We start from the raw sequence: 19,534 nt of genomic DNA, 5'->3' as shown, positions 1-19,534 counted from the left end.
TTAAACACTATATAATTCATAAATGTATATATATATTTCAATTTTATTTTAAAAATTATTATAAAATTTGATTTAAACGTGTTCTAAAGGTCTATCTATTATTTGTTTAAGTGCTAACCTTCAACTCCAACTCTACCTAACCTTCAACTCCAAGCCAATATATGTTCAGAACTTGAAATGTTAAATTGAGCTCGTGCCGTAAAAAATTAGCTAAAAAATGAGTTGTCCTTAAGTTGGCTTTAATTTACGTTACACTTATCAATAATTTTTTTAAAAATAAATGTGAATATATATAAAAAAAATTATATAAGTTTTCAAAAAAATTAATTCTGCAAAGTATCAATATACGATTATCAAAATTTAAAGACAAATGAAAAGAAAAATAAAAAAGTTGGTCACAATTATAAAGAAAATATAAAATATATTTAAATTATGAAATCATACAAATTCATGTTAGAATTCTGGCGAAGGGCCTTAGGCTGAGTTCGAGTTCGAGTTTCGTTTGAATTAGGCTCGAATTAGTATTTATTTATTTATTTTAATGAGCCATCATCCTTCTCATCTGGTAAATTATAGAGAGAAACTTCGTTTAGGTTTAGGACTAGGTCGTGCCACAATATTTAGGTAATTATTTACGTTTGGCCCTAAATTAATCCACTATATATAGGAGTGATTTTTTTTTTTTTTTCGGAAAGTATATATAGGAGTGATTTATCAAACGCAACTACGCAAGGGAGGCTACGGATATTGTACAACAAAAGAAGGGGAGGTTTCTGGTATTTTGAGTACAAATACCATAAATAGTTACGTTTAATTAACCTCATCAGCCTCTCTTTCTATATCTCTCTACTTTCTAGGGCTCCTTCACTCTCTCTTCAGCACGGCCGCCATGGCGAACTACGACCTGACACCGCGAATCGCTCCCAATCTGGATCGACATCTGGTGTTCCCACTCTTGGAGTTCCTCCAAGAACGCCAATTGTACGCAGATGAATACATCCTCAAAGCCAAGATCGAACTCCTCAACAATACCAACATGGTCGACTACGCCATGGATATTCACAAGTCTCTCTACCACACCGAAGACGTCCCCCAAGGTGACTCTCGCTTTCTTTCTCTCTCTATTCACATATCTCTCTTCTATATATACATATGTATATTGTCTTTACACTGCTTGTTTCTTAGTAGGTTGGTTTTTATGGGTTTGGGGGTTTTGAATGTTGGGCTTACATATCTGCTTGCTTTAGATACGTTGGTTTTTATGGGTTCGGGGGTTTCGAATGTATGCATACATGTTTTTAGATAGCTTATTGATATGATGGGTTTTTAGGGTTTTGAATGTCGGGATTGTTTGTGGTTTCAGAGATGATGGAGAGAAGAGCGGAGGTAGTGGCGAGATTGAAGGCGTTGGAGGAAGCGGCTGCACCGCTGGTTACATTTTTGCAGAATCCAAATGCGGTTCAGGAGTTGAGGGCTGATAAGCAGTACAATCTTCAGATGCTCAATGATCGATACCAGGTCTCTTTTTTGTTTTGACACTAATGAATTTGGTTTATTTTTTTTGGAGAGGGACATGTATTGGGTGTCTAAATTTATGCATATATATAAAAAAAAAACGTGGACAATTGCTGAATACCAAAACTGAAAGGTAGTGTCAGACCCTATAGTTATGTTCTTGAATTTATAAATATGAGAGAGATAAATACAATCTATCATAGTATAGATAAATGGATCAATATATAATTGATTCTCCATTAGTAGGAGACCAGTAAAAGTTGTAGAGAAATTTATAGAGAATGAGTGTTTGGGGAAGAAACACGCACATATATATATACATACATGTTGAATTAAGTTAATGTTTATCATCGTTGAACCATATATGAAAAAAAGTTTAGATGCAGTTGATGAAGTCTCAATATCTTTAATTAAATCTGAACTCTTCTTTTTATATGAAAAAGGCCATAAATGGTCCTTCAAATTGAAGGAATTTTGGATAACATTTATGGTTACAATTTCTTGAGGTGTATACAGTGTTATTAAAGGCACAAGTCGCTGGAGGTCCTTTGGAGGCGCACGGCTGAGTAAAGTGAGGCGCACAATTGAAAATTTAAATTGCTATAAAAGCATTCATATCTCATAAGCCATATCAATATTCTAAAAATTAATATCAAATATCAAAAATTAAATCCATCAACTAAACGAGCATCCAACAACCATAAAACAGAGCACAAATGTGTTTTATTTAAAGGAAAATCAGAATTTGTTTTTTTGAACGGCAAAACAGAGCAGAAAAAGAAATAAATTTGTTAGCAAAAAAACAAAAAAAAAAAAAACTCCTAACAAGAAAAGAAAAAACAAAGCAAAAAAAAAAGATGCAGAGATGGAAGAAGTAGATGAAGAGAGAAGTATATGAGAAGAGAGAGAAAACAGAACCCCCCCACACCCAAAAAAAAAAAAGATTGAGAGAGAAGAGAACTAGACAAAGAGAGAGATGTAAACAAAGATAAGAAAAGATAAGTGGAGGAGAGGAGAGGAAAGAGAAGTAGAGGAGAAGAAGAATTGACGTGGCTTCGTCATTCATCTCTACAATTAGGGTTAGGAGAGGAAAGAGAAGTAGAGGAGAAGAAGAAATGACGTGGCTTCGTCATTCATCTCTGCAATTAGGGTTTCGTTGTTCGTCTCACAATCTCACTCTCACTCTCACTCTCACTCTCAGTCTCTCTTCAGTTGACACTTTGACCCTTGAGTTTTCTTTTTTGTTTATTCTTTTGAACAAAAGTTTTTTCTCAAAAAGTATCCTTTTTGGCTTAAGAAATAGAATAATCAGAGTTTTTTTAAAAAAAAATCAGTGAGGCACGCCTAGGCGCACCTGACAAACAGGACCTGGCGAGCGCCTAGTAAACATTAGTGAGCTTGGGATAACAACAGGCGCTAGACCTGCGCCTCAAGCCTTGCGCCTAGGTGCGCCTTTAACAACACTAGGTGTATATGTTTAAATGTACGTTCAAATTTGATGGTAAATTTACTTTTTTAATTTTCAAGCCTTCTTAATGGACTTTTTTATTTTTATTTTTATTTTTTTGGACAGTGATGCTTCTATAAAATATAAATGAATAGTAATCCACTCCATATTTTGTTTATGAAACCTTTTTTTGTTTTGTTATTATTATGAAATTAATAATGATTATTTTATATAGTGATTCTTTAATTCTTTATTTTGCTTTCATCATATATGTTATTGCTGCAGGATATCTGACTTTGTGTATATTTTAAAGCTTAAAAATGACATTCCTTTCGAATTTCTGTTCAGATTGGTCCAGAGCAGATAGATGCATTATATCGTTATGCGAAATTTCAGTTTGAATGTGGAAACTACTCTGGTGCCGCTGATTATCTGTATCAGTATAGGGCCTTGTGCACAAACAGTGAAAAGAGTTTGAGTGCATTATGGGGAAAGCTTGCAGCTGAGATATTAATGCAAAATTGGGATATTGCTCTTGAAGAGCTTAATCGGTTGAAAGAAATTATTGACTCAAAGGTTTCTGTCATACATCTTTTATGTTAGCTTATATAAATAAATATTCAGTTTGGCCTAGGAGATGTTTTCTAATGGTGATTTGTGTTACAGAATTTTTCATCTCCTTTGAATCAAGTGCAAAGTAGAATATGGTTAATGCATTGGAGTTTGTTCATTTTTTTCAACCATGATAATGGCAGAACGCAGATCATCGACCTATTTAATCAGGACAAGTATAACATCTCAACATATTCATCATCATTTTTGATTTACTTATCTTTTATGTCTCTAATATCTTATATATAAAGTTATGTTGCTTAAATTCTTGTCAAAGCTATTTTCCAAGTGCCAGTTCTCTAACACTTCTTCTTCTTCTCTATTTGGTTTTTGTTATTATTATTCTCCTTTTTTCTTCAAAGTTACTATTGCTGTTATTGTTGTTCTCATCATCATTGAATTTGTTTACAATTATTGCAAATGTTTGATCTCTGTTTTAACCTTTTAAATTAGTTAATAATTCTAATATCTGATATCATTTGAACAGGGACGATAATATAATATTTTTTCACTTTTCTTCAACATGCTAATTCAATTATTCAACATTAATGTGAAACAATTGCAAAATCTCTTTGGTGGTAGCTTGCTCTTTGGGATGGGAAATTCAGGCAAGTAGGAGCACATGACATCCGGACAGAAAGCTTTTAGTGAACTTTTCTTTTGATAGGTGAGCAACACATGCACACACTCCCATGGACCACAGTGCTCCTTGTTGGGCTTGAGCAGGTCACCTCCCTTTGGGAGATAATTCTAATGCTCCAAATTTACCATCCCTTTCAGATTTTTATTTTTCAATTTACCTCTTTATTTTCGTTCTTCAGTAAAATCGCCTCATTTATAGCCACTTTTAATGGGTTCTAAGGGGATTCCAATTGTCATGTTGCAGAATCTTGTATAATATGTTTTAATATGGTTGCTTTTCTCACTATGCTCTCCCTTTGCTTGCCTTTACATTTATGTATTGAGTCAGGCTCTATTGTTTCAAGTGTGTACTTGTTAGTAGTTATAAGTTATAACGGGAACATTTACCAGGTGGAATTTGCTTACAAGCAACTAAAGAATTAAGTAGTTAGTTTTTTTATAAGACCCGCAATTTTGGTGCTTCTTACTGAGATGATCATTCTGTTAAATATCTGATTCCCTTACTATATGCGAACATCACTTGAATTGTCTTCTACTTTAAATGGTAGAATAACTTGTTTAGAATAGGTGTGGGTCCAAAATTCAAAATCAGAGGTCCAAAATTCTCTCTTTCTCTCTCTCTCTGATGGTTAGGCATTGGTCCTAATGTGGGTACTGCTTGATATATGCTACATGTAATCACTCCCTCCACATGATGCTACCTCCTGTTGTATGTTCCTAGTATATATTTGTTATTGCAATTTTATTTTTTTGATGGTCATGTAGTACTGTTTGAAAAATAAAATTTTAAAATTCTCCCTGGCAGGTATCTGAATGCCATTCAGACTAATGCTCCTCATCTTTTGCGTTATCTGGCCACTGCATTTATTGTTAACAAGAGGAGAAGACCTCAATTTAAAGATTTTATAAAGGTTATCGAGCAAGAGCAGTACTCTTATGAGGATCCCATCACAGAGTTTTTGGCATGCGTATACGTCAATTACGACTTTGATGGGGCGCAAAAGAAGATGAGAGAATGTGAAGAGGTAAGCTTCTTGTACCTCTTTAATTGCTAAGTCACACACTCTCACACACACATATTTCTTGACAAGTCTAATTGCTAAGTCAAATGGAGAGGCCATGTGACATTTGTTTCCTTCAGTTCTTCTCAACTCTGTAGTTACTTTTTATTAATGTATTTGGTGCTTGTTGAATATGGATATATAATGTAGGTTATATTGAACGACCCATTCCTGGGCAAACGAATTGAAGAAGGCAACTTTTCAACTGTTCCTCTGAGGGACGAGTTCCTTGAAAATGCCCGTCTTTTCATTTTTGAGATCTACTGCAGAATACATCAGCGCATTGACATGGGGTACGTTCCTGGATGCTTCTTGTCCCCTTTTGGTGGAGGCATTGAATTTTCTTTCAAGTTCACCTTATATGTCACTGCTATCATGATATATTATTTGTTTGGCTTCTGTTTGGATACAGACACACTTTTGCACTTTTTGATACGTTATGCATGGTAATGAAATGGTTGAAGTATGTCATCCGTCCTTTGAGTCTGACTCAAATGAAGGGGGTCAATCACATGAATTTTGTTCTCCATTTTATAATATTATACCCCATGTCTCCTCTATTATTTAATTTTTTCAAGCCATTTTTAATTACTTCATTTTGTCTGGCCTTACTTTCTTTTACCTTGTATGCAAACTACTGTTTCCTTCCGTTTGAGTGCATTAATGGATCTACGTTGTGTGTCCATACCACCCAAGTCTTTTTTCTCCTATTTTGTCACTAATAGGAGCTTCCTTGATCTCCCTCAACACTTTTGATTAACAAATTGATCTTTTCTAATCACTCCTATGATCCACCTCAACACTTTTGATTAACAAATTGATCTTTTCTAATCACTCCTATGATCCACCTCAACATCTACATTTCAGCTACGAGAGTGTTTTTTAATGCCTAACACTGCCCCATATAAGGTAGCTGGCCAAATGAATGTCTGATAAAAATTTTCTTTTAACCTGTTTGGTATTTTTCTATCACATTGGATACCACTAGCTTGTCTCCATTTGGTCCAACGTATTCCAATCCTACTAGTAATATCATGATCTATTTTTTTCATTTTCTTGTATTACTGCACCATTGGATGTCTTCTCTTATATCTGTCACTATTTCATCTAGGACTTGTGTAAATAGGTATGAGACTATGAGTTAAGTAGTATTGATCCTTGGTGGAGACCCACTTTTGGTTCAAACACTAGTTTTCGTATCCTTGTGCATATCCGTAATAATATTTAAAGAGACTCGTTTTCTATGTAAAGACCAGCAAATTATATTCCTTGTAACTCTATCGGAAGCCTTCCCTAAGTCTATGAAAATCACGTGTTGGTTTATTTGCTTACTTCTACATTCTTCTATGAACTGCCCGAGTAAATGGCATCCATGTTAGATATCCCTGGCGTAAATCCAAATTGATTACATTGGTTTCATTCCTTACTCTTTGTTCTATATACGAGTCATTTAATTTTATTCCTCAATTTTGTATATCACCTTTATTTTTGTATATTAGGAAAATAATACCCTCCATTCAATAGGTACCATTCCTTCTTTTAGAATTTTATTGAATTCATTTGTTAGGCATTCAATTCGCACGCTTTCTAAAGTTCTCCAAACTTCTATTGTTGTGTTGTCAGCTACCACCACTTTATTGTTACTCTTTAAGTGCATCCTTAATTTCTTTCTTATTTATCCTATTTATCATTCCCATATTATGTTGAAGCATGTATAGTAGCCAAAGTTGTCCTCCCACAAATTTAAGGGCGTGGTTCGGTTTATCTCCATAAACATGAACATCCCAAATAATCTATAGGAGAATGTCAAAATTATCTGAGATGTTTTATTCTCATATATTATATTTTTCTCAAACAAAAAAATGAAGTGACTTTTTGTTTCTTGATAAAATTTTAGAATCGTTAATGGAAACCTTCCAGTTTGTGCTTTATATGCCATTTTCAGTTTCTTCACATCTGGAAATGAAACTGATCAACTTTTTGTGAACAATTTAATAATTTAAAGTATTGGAGTCTACTACCATCATTTTTGAAAAATGGTTTATTCTGGTTCTATGAACATATATAAATCGGGAAATAAAGATTTTGGTGTGCTTCGATTCATTATGATATTTTGTTTTGAAGCATTCGCTGATTTTTGACAGAGTGCTTGCTGAGAAACTAAATTTGAATTATGAGGAGGCGGAGAGATGGATTGTAAATCTTATACGAACCTCAAAGCTCGATGCTAAGATCGATTCTAAGTTGGGTACTGTTGTCATGGAACCTAACCATCCCAATGTGTAAGTCAAGTTTATTCCTTTTATTTTTTATTTTTTATTCTTACCTATTACTTCCCGTTTCTTTTATTTTTTTCTTTGCTTTATAAAATTATTCTCCTTGTAATTAGTGTTTTCACTTTACAGTTATGAGCAGCTTATTGATCACACCAAGGCACTGTCAGGGCGTACTTACAAACTAGTCAGTCAGCTCCTAGAACATGCTCAGGCACAGCCTGCGCGATAAGTTTGTTTGTTTGTTTTCCGTTTTGGGGCTTCTGGAGATTGCTTTTCAGTGAGGCTTAAATTAAGATTAGAGCAATATATTCGACATTTTTCAGCTATCTGTTTCAGTTGATAACTCTGGTTAGATTTTCAGAGATTAATTAATGTATGTTAATTTTGGAGGAATCACCCAGTTCTTTTCAGAGATTGTTTTTTTTTTATTTTTTTGTTGGTTATGTGCATTGCACTAGCTTTATGCTAGCTTTAAGAACTGTTGCGTCATCTGAAAGATGGAGTAAATACTTTGTTATGAAACTGTTTGGGGAGAGTGAAATGGTAGACCAAACCCAATTTATAAAAGAATTATTTGGAGAGGGTTGTTTGGTCTTGAAAATAATTTTTGTTTTTTGTTTCCTTATTTCTAGGATTACAGCGGACAATTACATGGATACTTCAGATACAAAAAGGAGAATAAAAGGGAGAAAATGACGTGATAACAATTAAATTAATTCAAATGTCATATTTTTTTTATTTGATAAGTTGTAATATTTGCCTTTTTCACTTGAATTTATATATTTGTTATTATTATTTGACTAATTTTTACCAAGCCAAAAAAATTAAAATTAAAATTAAAAAAACAAGAAAAGTGAAAAATTAACCGGTTTAATTTTTATAAAAAAAAAAGGAAAAAAAAAAAAAAGAAGGGGAAAGGCAAATTCAAACACGACTCAACTCCTCTATCAATAAAAAAGGTATGACATTTAATGCTGGTTACGTGTCATTTCATTTGAGTTACTACTCTATATCTTTTAGAAAGAAAAAAAAAAAAGAACAGGTTGGTGAAGAAACAGAGGAACCAACGCCTGCCGTCTCCGTCTCTCTCTCTCGGGTAGCTCCCTAATTCCCCACCCTACATATATTATTATATCTATAATCATCATCACACACACACACACACACACACACTTTCTCTCTCTCTTTCCTCTCCATATATATATATATGTATGTGTGAGTGTATACAAACATTGTAAAAATATGTGTGTTTATGTGATCTTAGAATGTACTGTGTCTTATTACATCCCAGAAATAACTGATGGGTTTACAAATGTTAATGAAATACTTCTTGCCTCATTCTCTGTTCACACAGTTCAAGGCTTTGCAATATTAATTAATTTCTTGATTTCTTCATGAATTGAGAGTATTTGGTTTTCAGGGACGCTTTTGTTTTTGTTTTTGCATATTTATGTTGCCTTTTTTTTGGTAGATTATATTGCTAATTTCATAATATTTGCTTGCGGAGGGTAGGTGATTCAGGAGGGTTCATATTACAAGTTTAAAGGATTAATGAGATGGATTTTTACTCTTCTTATTTGTTCATGACTATGATGTTGCAAAATCGCCCTGTAAACCTTAGGTTTTTGTAATGTTGGACGCAGTTAAGAGAGGAGAGAGAATCCTATGAACTGATTAAGCCAAAGGTTAGGTTTGAAAGCTTTTTAATATCAGAGCTTTGATTTTTATTTTATTAATTTTCTGTCCCCTGGTAAATAAAGCTTTGATTTTATTATTTGATTGTTGAATATATTGTTTCTTGACAAAGCCTAATTTCGGGATGTTCAAGCTTGGCTTGGCTAATTAAGAACATGTTTCAGCTGGACATGAGATTACACAGTTATGTCAAGCCAGCTCAACAAGTTTGACCACAGACTCCACTTGGATGATGAAATGACCCAAACAACTCCCCATGTTCAGTTCTTCAAACTTGATTTATTATTTTGTCCATTATTGAGACACCAGAGGACGATTCTAGCTGCTATATTCAATGAATAAATATTGTATGAAGAAAATCGAGGAAAAATCAAGATTTGCAGGGTCCTTGATGGACCTTACATCATTTACATGTAAGTCATGATAGTAGATGAATATTAGGATGATAAGAGAAGGAGAGGGAGGGGAATAATAAGAGAGAAGAATTAACTATACCTTTGATCTTGGTACAGCTCTAGTGATATTCCTAGAGGTGTGAAGGAAACATCGGGAGGCAACCAATATTCACTCAAGTGGAGCCTTAATCCTTACAAAAACTTAAAAACATATACATCCTCCATATTCATGAGAGAATGAGTTGAGCTTAAGGCTGTTTAGGCACGGTTCATTATTGAAATGAGTTGGGTTTTGGAGCTTGATCCTAGTTCATTGCTTATAAATGAGCTTGAAGAAGCTGATTGTTCATCTTAGCCTTAGTCCAAGCTGTTTGTGAACATTTTAGTTTGTTTGCAGCCCTATGTTTCCCCTCTTCGGATTTCATTCTTTGGGAGGGAGTGGGAGGAGATGGAGTATGTGGTTTTCATTGTGCTTTGGGCAGTTCAATTCCTCAGTAAGATTCATTTTAGATATTTGTCTTGACGAAGGTAGCTAATTTTGTGTAATCGTGCACAATTTTCTTAAAGTGGGCCATTGTGGTTCAAAAAATTAGGTATTACCTAATAGGTGCATCTCATTTCAATGAAGGCTATTATTCTTTATGTCATCATATTTCGCAGTGTGTTATCTGTGCTATTCCATTTGTCCTGATCTGTGAAGAGTTGGGAATGATAAAGTTAGGGGTATAAGATCCTTCTGCAAACAATTTCCATTTTTTCCATCTTTTGGTGTTTATTGGAATACCCTATATCTATCTTAATGAAGAATAAACCATAGAATGAAGGGGACTCATCGTAATGATACTTCAAACTTAAACGAATAGGAATAAATTAATACTTCTTTATCTATTAGTTATTTGCAGTTGCCAAAATCTTAGTCTTTACCTGGAGCTATTACGAAGAGCAGGATCATTTCCTTATGGTTTTTGGAGAATGATTTTGGTATAGTTTATGGCATATTAAAATTAGAAGGCGCTGCTGGATCTTCATGATTAAGAAAAACTGTAGCCATTTTGACAATCGTTGACTGGTGAAAACAGAGTATCTTTTAGGTGTTAAAAGTGTAAATCCGGTCACATTTTGTATAATCTTGCATGATTTTTGCTTTCTTTTGGTTTCTTGTTTTTCAATTTTTCCAGATCCTCCTTGAGTAGTTAAAGAATTTGCGGGAAGCCATAACTAAATTCCAAATTGAAAGAAGAATAGACAAAGAGCATCATATATTGTTTTCTGAGTTTAAGAATTATAACAAGTGAAGCAAAGATATTTTTCAACCCTGAAGATTCTGTTCCTCACTCCCCCCTGGTGAACATAACCATTCCAGCATTGACGATCTTGTATTAATTATTACATCACTTGATGTGCAAGAATTAAATGCAAAATAGTTTTACCATATCAAATAGTGAGGCAAACGACAACCTCTGCTCACACTGTGTGTCGTAGGACATAGTGCCACCATCTTCTTCTTGGAGTGTAGTTTTCTGCTTCTGGTCTTGTGATTTATTTATTTATTAAAAAAAAAAAATTAAGCTGGTGTGTATATACAATTAATCAATGCTTTATGAGAAAACAAGTTCAGTTGGTTGACCTGCCACTTTGTTTGCAATTGGGGGTTATGCGAGAAGATTGTGACAGGATGACTTCACCTTAGTTTTGGCAAGTGCTTAGCATGTCAAAATTTATATACTGCTGGGCATGTAGGTGTGTAGTTGTGCCTCAGTTTTGGGGAGTACATTCAAATTCTACTTGAAGATTAGTGGCATAAAGCCAGGTCTCCTAGAGGTAATTTCAACATGGTTAATAACATGGCCGTCTTCCTCTTCTTCTTTTTTCTGCTTTTCATGAATTTAGGTTATCTTAGAATGAGAAAGTGTTGCATATTATATCGACTTTATGCTTTTAAAGTGACGCAGTTGAATAATTCTGAGAGACGATTTGAAGCTTACTTTTTTCTTTCCAAGTTTGGGAAAGAAAAGTTGAAGCTTCATTAAAAATATATCCAATTGAAACTCATAGTAGAATGATTAACACTAGTAAGTAAGGAGTAGGGATTAATGGATTATCTTTGTCATTGATGTGGAAGCTATGTTACATGGACTGGGATACATCTGTTTAGAATACGTCTTGCAGCTGTGGGTATATGTAAGCATTGGATTTATCAGATATCCAAATCTATGGATGCGGGGACACATCTAACTACTCATATTCTATTTTTTCAGTGCTTAATATTTCACAAGACAAAATGATGGTTTTATGCAATATAGAGTATACGACTTGTTCACTTCATTCGTTTCGAAGTAATAATGTAACAGAAGGAACATTTTACGTGAATAACATGTACAATATTATAATAAATTTGAATGGACTGTTATGCTTACTTAGGTGTATGCCCAATTAGACATGTTGGACATATATCTTTTACCATGGATACTTCATGCTTATGAAAGAGTTCATTTAACATAACCAGTGTTTTGGGTTGGATACTGGCATACTTGAGCAACATTTTGTTTTGGATTGAGCAGCTGCAAGTATATTAATATGTTTGACTCTTTAGGAGATGGGGGAACGAAGATGACAAGTGTTTCCTGATAGTAAATAATTACTGCTTTTCATTTTTAATTGCTTGTGAAATTAATGTGACAGTAATGTCCTATCATTCCTAAACAAATTCATTTTGGACGTGTTTAGAACGTTTGAAAATTTATGTGCTCTTTCTGTGAAGCTTCCGTCTAAATGTTGGTGGTTGTTATTTTTGTTGTTTGGAGTTTTTGTTTCATTTTGATTCTAATACATTATAGGTAAAATCTTACAGGAGTTGCTGTTTTATTAGGCTTCCAAAAAGTGTTTGTTGAGGGTCTCTTTCATATCACCAGGATAAATTTTTTAAAGGACTTGCTTCTGCATATTGTGCAAGATCAGATCCAGGATGGAGGGTGGGTTGATTGAAAATATGAGGGGTACTACTTTATGCGTTGCTGAAGTTACATTTTGAAGCTTTTAACCTTTACTAGTACTCTCCTATTTTTGTTTTCAAGTCTGGGATTCGGATGAAACTTTCTATTTTACACTTGTTCATTCCGCTTATTTTCCATAAGGTTTGTAAAAATTCAAACAGCATAAAATTCCTTTTTCTTTTCTTGGCGAAATTCACTTTTGATTTTAATAAATAATAGTTGAAAAGATAAAAATCAATAAAAATATTGACTAAATGAGGAAATTAGGTAGCATTAAGATGGCATGCCTAAGACACACACTTATAATCCATTGAGCACTCATGATATGCTCATATGCTGTGTGAGAAATCTACAATCAATAGGCTTTGATACCAATTTTGAAATAGGTCCTATTGTTATTAATTTGCAACTAAACTTTTCAACTTTCTGTTATCCTTGTTTAAAATTCATTTAACTAGTTAAACACGTGTCTCAATTACAATCACAAAAACACATAAAGCATTAAATAAAGAAAAAACATTTGTGAAAAACCCTAAATGGTAAATATCTCGGGACTTTATCCAGCCATGAACAACCCACTACTAGAGAATGAGTTCTAGAATCAAACTCAGACTTACAGATGATCTCTTTGATCCTTCCAGCCACTAATTTGTCAACGAGGCCCACTCGTAAATCAATCTGCTTCTCCATGGGTGTCCAATTATTCAACTTTTTCTCTCTAAAAATATCAAAATTCTCTCAACTATGTCTTCAAGACTTGTAGAGATACCCTAGATTGACTAGAACCTTATAATTATAGCCGGTGTAAGATTCCTAATTAGAACAAGACGTATCTAACTAGAAAGTATAATCCTTTGCAATTTTCCGCAGGTCGATTGATTGAGCCTTTGACCGAGTGACTGGCCTTTTGTTGATTGATTGAGCAATTGGTCAACAACTATTGTCTAGTTCAACCAATCAAGCTTTTGATTGTTATTTTGGACTTCGATTGGAATTGTGGGAAAATGTCAACGACCGAGCACTATTGATTTTGTAAAAATCCCAATTTAAAACTTCATTTGAAATCTTTGAGAAAATTTTGGATAAAGCATGACAACTAGGAACATGCAAATAAATAAAAAAATCACTTTGAATTGTGGAACTTAACATCTTGGTGTTCACGGTGTTTGACAATCAATATTGGAAATGAACGGAGAAGTGGTGGAACATGCAGAACCATATATTGGATCACTCCTGTGCGGCACGAAGCTGGTGACATCAAATCAGCTCCTATGCTGCTAGCTATGCCCTGCTTGGTCCCCTGGTGTGATGGAGGCTCCGTAGCATGTCATGAGCACCGAACTAAGGGGTGCGAACTGTCCTTTGTGATTGAGTCTTAAAAGATTTGCGGTGTCTTTTCGTTGATCTTCATTTCTATCATCGTTTTGAAGTTTTTACAAACAACTTAGGATATTGACAGTTTGACATACATTACAATCCAAGTCTCGAGTAGGAGTTTGCCAACAGATGACTCAATATACCCAGGACTCTCCCGTGGAACAAAATTTGAATGTTGAACCAATTGGTATGGCTAAATAAGTGTTAACAATCCTATATCCTGTTATGAATACCACTGGAAAAGGAGGATCTATGTTTTATTTTCCTTCCAGTTTCAGATAAAAGCTTCAGTACTAGTAATTCTCCCATTTGCTAAGCATTTGATTACAACCATAATACCCATATGAAATTAATGATGTTTCCTTCTTCCCTCTTGGTAAACTAAGAGAGAACATTCTTCTCTTCTTTTACTTGAGGTTTTGCTTCAAATTACCATTCTATAGGTGATGAATCTTACTTCTTTAAATGGCTTCAATCTGATCATGAAGTCAAAGCTCAAAGCCTTGATTCTGTTTGAGTTGGCGGTCATTTTTATATGGTTCTATAACAAAGCATTTCAAGTTTCTCATTATTTTTGTATGTATGGAAATCCTTCAAAATGTTCATGGGATTTCTTCCTCAAATTGATATTGATTGAACTTTGAATGTACCAGATGAGAATGAGAATAATGTCAAAAAAGAAGTAGCTGAAACTGTTCGACCTGAGGTGGATTTGAATGATGACCTGCAGCAGCACATTGGTTCTGTAGACATTATACAAACTAATATAGGTAATTGCAAAGGTAAGGAAAATGTTTGTCAAGGTGTAGCACAGGCAGATATTGACTCCTCTGGTGAGGTAAACATGGAGGCTACAATATTATCTGATGATGTTATACGGGCAGGAGGTTTTGGGGCTAGAGATGATATAAGTAGTTTTCTTCCAGTTGCAAGTGACTCCACTGACTTTGAAGCATCTCTTCTTGATGCCCGAGACTATGAAGAACCACAGGAAAAGATATGCAGACCGGGTCTTGGCTGGACAGAAGCTACAAAGTAAGAATAAGTTTTGCTGTTAGTATCACATACGGAGTTCCTGTGATATATTCTTCTGGTACTTCCTGTTTTCTTTTGATACTTTGAGCTATGTTCATTATAGGTGTTGGATTTACTTTTATTTTGAAAGATTCTCTGTTTTTCTCTACAGTGGTTGGTATCTTCATGAAAGAAATGAACCTATTTAACTTACTGAAGCTCTTTAGCATGGCAAAATGAAGTCTTTGTAAGCCTCTTTTTACACTAGTCTGTTGTATAATTAATATTCTGTTGACGACTGATATTGTGTCTAAGATGTCAACAAAAATTTCATATAGCACACATCACCCTCTTTATGCTTAATACTGCTTGGAAATCAATGGAATTGCAAAATTTATATTATTGATATATACAGTTTATTAAATACAGTTTTCATGCACTATGGCTTTTTCTTTACGTGCATTGGAATTCTGTATGGCTTATACTAGAAGGCCATTATGATGAAAATGCAGTTGCTTTTTGGAAGATCCTTTGGCCGGGAGCTAGGATTGCCAAAGGGTCATAGGTGGATTTCCTCCTTGCAAAAACTTCCCATTGAGGGCCGTAGTGAGCTTTCCACTCTTCCTGAGTGTTGTAATGGGCCAGATATTGCTTCATCCCTAGACGAGCCGTTTCGCAGAAATCTAGAATTCTTTTGTTTTGGGTTAAAATGTGTTCTAGACTATCTGTTCCTGGGGAAGATGGCTTTGCTGAGGATAGGAATGCCACTAGGTAGATAACATCATCTTCTGGAGTAACCATAGATGTTCTGTTGTTCCACCTGCAATATAGAAATGAGAGGATATCAAGTTAAGAATACTAAACTTGCAAACTTTTCAAGAAGACTTGATTAAGTTCATGAATTATTACTTAGATTTGTTTACTGGGTAGATCAGTATACGACCATTTCTAGTGTCTGTAACAATGTGTCCGAAAACTACTTCAGCAAAGTCATGAATTCTGCTTTTCGGAATAAGAAGATTTAGCCATGGGTGGGGAATCTCCCACAATCCTTTTTCTCGGAGTTTTAACTCGGACGTGTGCACTCTATCAAGGAATTCCACATATGAGACGTCTGAAAGGAAGAGTGTGGATTGAATATAACTTAATTCTGACAACAATCTGTCAATTTTCTGCATTAGGAAACAGAGATTAATGATGAGGTCATTTATTTTTATTTCATGGAGGTGTGAAGATCATTTCAAGTAAATATCGTTTAAGAGTTGTTTTGGGGTGTGGTTTAACAAGTCTCACCTGGTTCATTATATCAGTCTCATCTGGGTTGAAGTAATTGGCGATTTCTAGACAGAAGAGAGTCCTCTGATCCGATGCAAACTGACTGGCTTGAAGTGGGTCTCGAGGATTGAATGAGGATCTCCAGTTATCAAGGAGACCAGTTCTGTTAATTATGACGAATCCCTCTATATAATCGAAAGAGTTCTCTGATGATATTAAGTACTCTTGGTCCTTGGAAAATGTTGAAAAATCCGAATAAAGGACTCTAATCCATTTCACCTGGCAACATTCATTAATTATGTCACAAGACTGGTACTTCTTCTGGTAATTGGAACACTTTATACATAATTATGCAGAAATTTATTGTGATATTACCATTCTGGGTGCTGGTTCGAGAGCAATTCTAGCACGGGTTATGACACCGAACTGTCCCAGCCCTCCAAGAACACCATAAAACAGGTCAGCATTTTGATTCTCTGAACAGGTAACCACCTCTCCCTTTCCTGCACCCAATAAAATTTGAGTCATCCCTTTTGGGTTGAGTGTTGCTAGTCGATACTAGATACAGGTTAGCACCTGCTATATTGTTGCCTAAGGGCAACTTTTTTTTTTTCTCAACTATTCAGGTTTATAGTTCCAAGTCAATTCACAATTTAATTACTTCATAGGGCATTTTGCAAAAAAAATTAAAGTGGGTGAAATACGCTAACACCCTTGCCTTTCAGTTTTTGTCTTTCAATGAAAGAACAATTCTCCTTGTGAACTTTGATTTTGAACCAAGCCGATGAATCATAGGCATGGATACTCTATAAGAAATCGTATAGATCATATCGATACTATTACTCTTTGGAGTATTGTAGCTACGTGTCCACTACTTTTTAAACATATCTATAATTTGAAAATAAATTTTGTACTTTGAACAAGTATCCAAAATCTTTTCAGATACTTTGGGACACGTTTGACAGTCTTGATTATTGAAGTACAACATTTTTCATATTATACTATAATTGTCAAGAAAAGCATAACAAGGTGTTTTAAATAGTTGAACTTTCAAATTAGATTTTTTTTATGAAGATAAATTGAGTTACAATGAGAATATATCACGTCTAATTTAGTCCAAAGTCCGTCCATGCATAATAGCTCTCGGGTGATCATTTTTAAAAAAAATATATATACATAGGTTCATATACATAGAATATATACATATATATTTTGTCATGTCCTTTACGTATCAATATTCTATTTTCTGAAATTTTTGCTGTTGCTATGTCTGTATCTTGTATATATGACTGTGCTTCATAGAACAAAATTACTATTAGATTTTGTATGAGGGGGAAATATAAATGAATATCATGAACATACCTGTGACAACCTCTAGCTGGTAGACGTTATTAATCTGGGGTCCATGCCGGAATGCTTGCCCACTAATTCCAGCATTTGATAAAGTGCCACCAACGGTGAGATGGAGGTAATCTGTCCAAGATTTTGGCGTAAGTCCATGCCGAAGACACTCGTGCAGAATAGTTATCCAGAGATCACCACCAGAAACATCCACATAAGGCAGCTCCCCAGTGAAAAAGTGCATTTCTGATCCCTGCAGTGATTCCATATTGATAACCACTCCTCGATGGGTTTGTGCTTGACCTTCAAGAGAGTGACCATGGCCTCTAGCGGCAACAGTGAGCTCTGAGGTAATACCCATTTCGAAAATATGCTTTATTGTGGAGGAAATATCAGAAACAGATTTTGGATATAAAACTGCTGATGGGAGGAAATGGTACCGGTTGCCAAAATCCTTGGCTGCATGGTGAATGTTGTTGAAGCTAAGATGGCCCTCAAGTTTTAGTGCTTTCAGTGAAGGGGTAATCAAGGGCCCTGAATGAGGGAAGAAAGTTGAGGTGGCAAAGAAATGATTAGAACAAAGGTTATTTTTGTTGATGATACAGCTCAAGATGATGATGATGTGAATTATGAGGATCATATAGTTGTTTTGTTTGAGCAAGGTATAAGGTGGTGATCCCATATTTTTCTGAGGCTATGTTTATAGAAGGAAGAGAGAGAGAGAGAGAGAGAGATGTATAGAGAGAGAGTAGCCAAGGAAATGAAGGGTATGAAAGAGAATTTATAAGCGAGGTTGTGGGAGACAATCAGCACAATACACGATCAGTGACGAAACTGCATATGAAGTCTCTCTAAATTTTGTGTTGGAAGTGTTTAAGATTTTCTTTTGGCTCTCCTTTTTGCAGTCTAAGTGAAGGCGTGAGAAGGGAAGTTTTTTTATTTTTTATTTATTTATTTATATATATCTTTACTTTAGTGCTGTTCCCTCAGTTACAACTTCTTTATTCTCACCATTATTTGTTTCTTTCACTATTTTAAACTAATATGTCTGTGATTTCTTCACGGTTTTAACGGAATGCACCATTTTTCTCCTAAATTTGACTTTGTATATCGTTTGCATGCACTATTGTCAAATACTGCAATAATACGATTTCCCTTTAGCTACAGCTACATTTTTTTTTTTTTTGGGGGGGGGGGGGGGGGTGGGTTTGCTATTTTAAGCAAAGATGTCTTTAGGACTGGTCATGTAAGCACTCAGATTTTTGTGCAACTAGTTTTTGTTACGCTAGGAGCCGGCCCCTACCAGTCTCATGATGTTAGAGCTAAGTGTGCTAATACGTTGCTAACTGGGTCCTGCTGAACAAGTCATCTTTAGTAGCGTGTGTTTGGTTGTTTGGGTTTCTCACTCAATGGGTTTTGTTCAATTGAGTTTGGCGTTGGACTCTGCTTAGTGACTAACTTCACAGGATAACCATATAGATATTATGGTATCACTCCGCTAGCGAATGATTAAAAAAATGGTCCCTGCTCTGGCAAATAAGTAATAACTGCGCAGGAGGACCATGGATATTATTGTGGCATTCATTCAACTCATTCAAACACATCAGTTTCTTTGGACAATAGAAGAGAGACTTGTCCACAAGACTATGACCTTTAGATGGTATCCTCTGGCTTTTCTTCTTCAGATGTAGACATAGCAAAAATTGGGTGACTGGGGTTATGAGAGGGAGTCAAATTAGTGGGTCCTGCTGGACATGTGAACTTCACAAGGATGTGTTTCAGGGCTGGTATTATGATCTGTTACATCATGAATTCCCTCCTGAATACCGGTACAGGAGTAGGATGTGGAAAAAACACCCTGAGGTTAAACTTTAATGATTTTTTAATATTA

At 34.9% G+C, this 19,534-nt stretch overlaps 3 protein-coding genes across 7 annotated transcripts; 2 read left to right on the top strand and 1 right to left on the bottom strand.

The window, feature by feature from the left end:
* Positions 1 to 769: 769 nt before the first annotated feature.
* Positions 770 to 7,963, top strand: LOC132313572 (eukaryotic translation initiation factor 3 subunit E). The gene is made up of 8 exons (XM_059812398.1): positions 770 to 1,097; positions 1,364 to 1,518; positions 3,311 to 3,538; positions 3,629 to 3,750; positions 5,022 to 5,241; positions 5,428 to 5,570; positions 7,422 to 7,559; positions 7,683 to 7,963. Exons 1-8 carry the CDS (start codon positions 890 to 892, stop codon positions 7,780 to 7,782), a joined length of 1,314 nt encoding a protein of 437 aa, XP_059668381.1. The 5' UTR covers positions 770 to 889; the 3' UTR covers positions 7,783 to 7,963.
* Positions 7,964 to 8,110: 147 nt separating this feature from the next.
* On the top strand, positions 8,111 to 15,435 carry LOC132313573 (uncharacterized). 5 transcript variants are annotated; one of them, XM_059812402.1, is made up of 5 exons: positions 8,111 to 8,649; positions 12,495 to 12,639; positions 14,667 to 14,795; positions 14,898 to 15,048; positions 15,200 to 15,435. In XM_059812402.1, exons 2-5 carry the CDS (start codon positions 12,609 to 12,611, stop codon positions 15,234 to 15,236), a joined length of 348 nt encoding a protein of 115 aa, XP_059668385.1. In that variant the 5' UTR covers positions 8,111 to 8,649; positions 12,495 to 12,608; the 3' UTR covers positions 15,237 to 15,435. The 5 variants fall into 5 exon arrangements, 4 of the variants coding, with proteins under 4 accessions (XP_059668385.1, XP_059668384.1, XP_059668382.1 ...); XR_009483442.1 differs by having other exon boundaries at positions 14,667 to 15,106; XM_059812401.1 differs by having other exon boundaries at positions 12,495 to 12,615; positions 14,667 to 15,048.
* On the bottom strand, positions 15,413 to 18,769 carry LOC132313571 (cytokinin dehydrogenase 1-like). Its single transcript, XM_059812397.1, has 5 exons — positions 17,665 to 18,769; positions 16,678 to 16,805; positions 16,321 to 16,581; positions 15,937 to 16,199; positions 15,413 to 15,847 (listed from the first exon to the last, which is right to left on the bottom strand). Exons 1-5 carry the CDS (start codon positions 18,323 to 18,325, stop codon positions 15,523 to 15,525), a joined length of 1,638 nt encoding a protein of 545 aa, XP_059668380.1. The 5' UTR covers positions 18,326 to 18,769; the 3' UTR covers positions 15,413 to 15,522.
* Between the last annotated feature and the right edge of the window lie 765 nt (positions 18,770 to 19,534).

Source organism: Cornus florida, unplaced genomic scaffold, assembly GCF_030987335.1.
Source record: "Cornus florida cultivar Cherokee Brave unplaced genomic scaffold, ASM3098733v1 CherokeeBrave_3.0.0_Hap2_Chr06, whole genome shotgun sequence".
Lineage (NCBI taxonomy): Eukaryota > Viridiplantae > Streptophyta > Magnoliopsida > Cornales > Cornaceae > Cornus > Cornus florida.
This window is presented reverse-complemented; position numbering and strand designations above follow the sequence as displayed.

Coding starts and splice junctions, on each gene's coding strand:
- LOC132313573 (XM_059812399.1), top strand. CDS start 12,609: ATGGAGGGTGGGTTGATTGAAAATATGAGGG. Junction 12,640..14,666: donor GTTGATTGAAAATATGAGGG/GTACTACTTTAT, acceptor TGAATGTACCAG/ATGAGAATGAGAATAATGTC. Junction 15,049..15,199: donor GGCTGGACAGAAGCTACAAA/GTAAGAATAAGT, acceptor TTTTCTCTACAG/TGGTTGGTATCTTCATGAAA.
- LOC132313571 (XM_059812397.1), bottom strand. CDS start 18,325: ATGGGATCACCACCTTATACCTTGCTCAAACAAAACAACTATATGATC. Junction 16,806..17,664: donor CCAGCTAGAGGTTGTCACAG/GTATGTTCATGA, acceptor TATTGGGTGCAG/GAAAGGGAGAGGTGGTTACC. Junction 15,848..15,936: donor TACCCAGTAAACAAATCTAA/GTAATAATTCAT, acceptor TCTATATTGCAG/GTGGAACAACAGAACATCTA.
- LOC132313572 (XM_059812398.1), top strand. CDS start 890: ATGGCGAACTACGACCTGACACCGCGAATCGCTCCCAATCTGGATCGA. Junction 1,098..1,363: donor CACCGAAGACGTCCCCCAAG/GTGACTCTCGCT, acceptor TTGTGGTTTCAG/AGATGATGGAGAGAAGAGCG. Junction 3,751..5,021: donor GACCTATTTAATCAGGACAA/GTATAACATCTC, acceptor TCTCCCTGGCAG/GTATCTGAATGCCATTCAGA.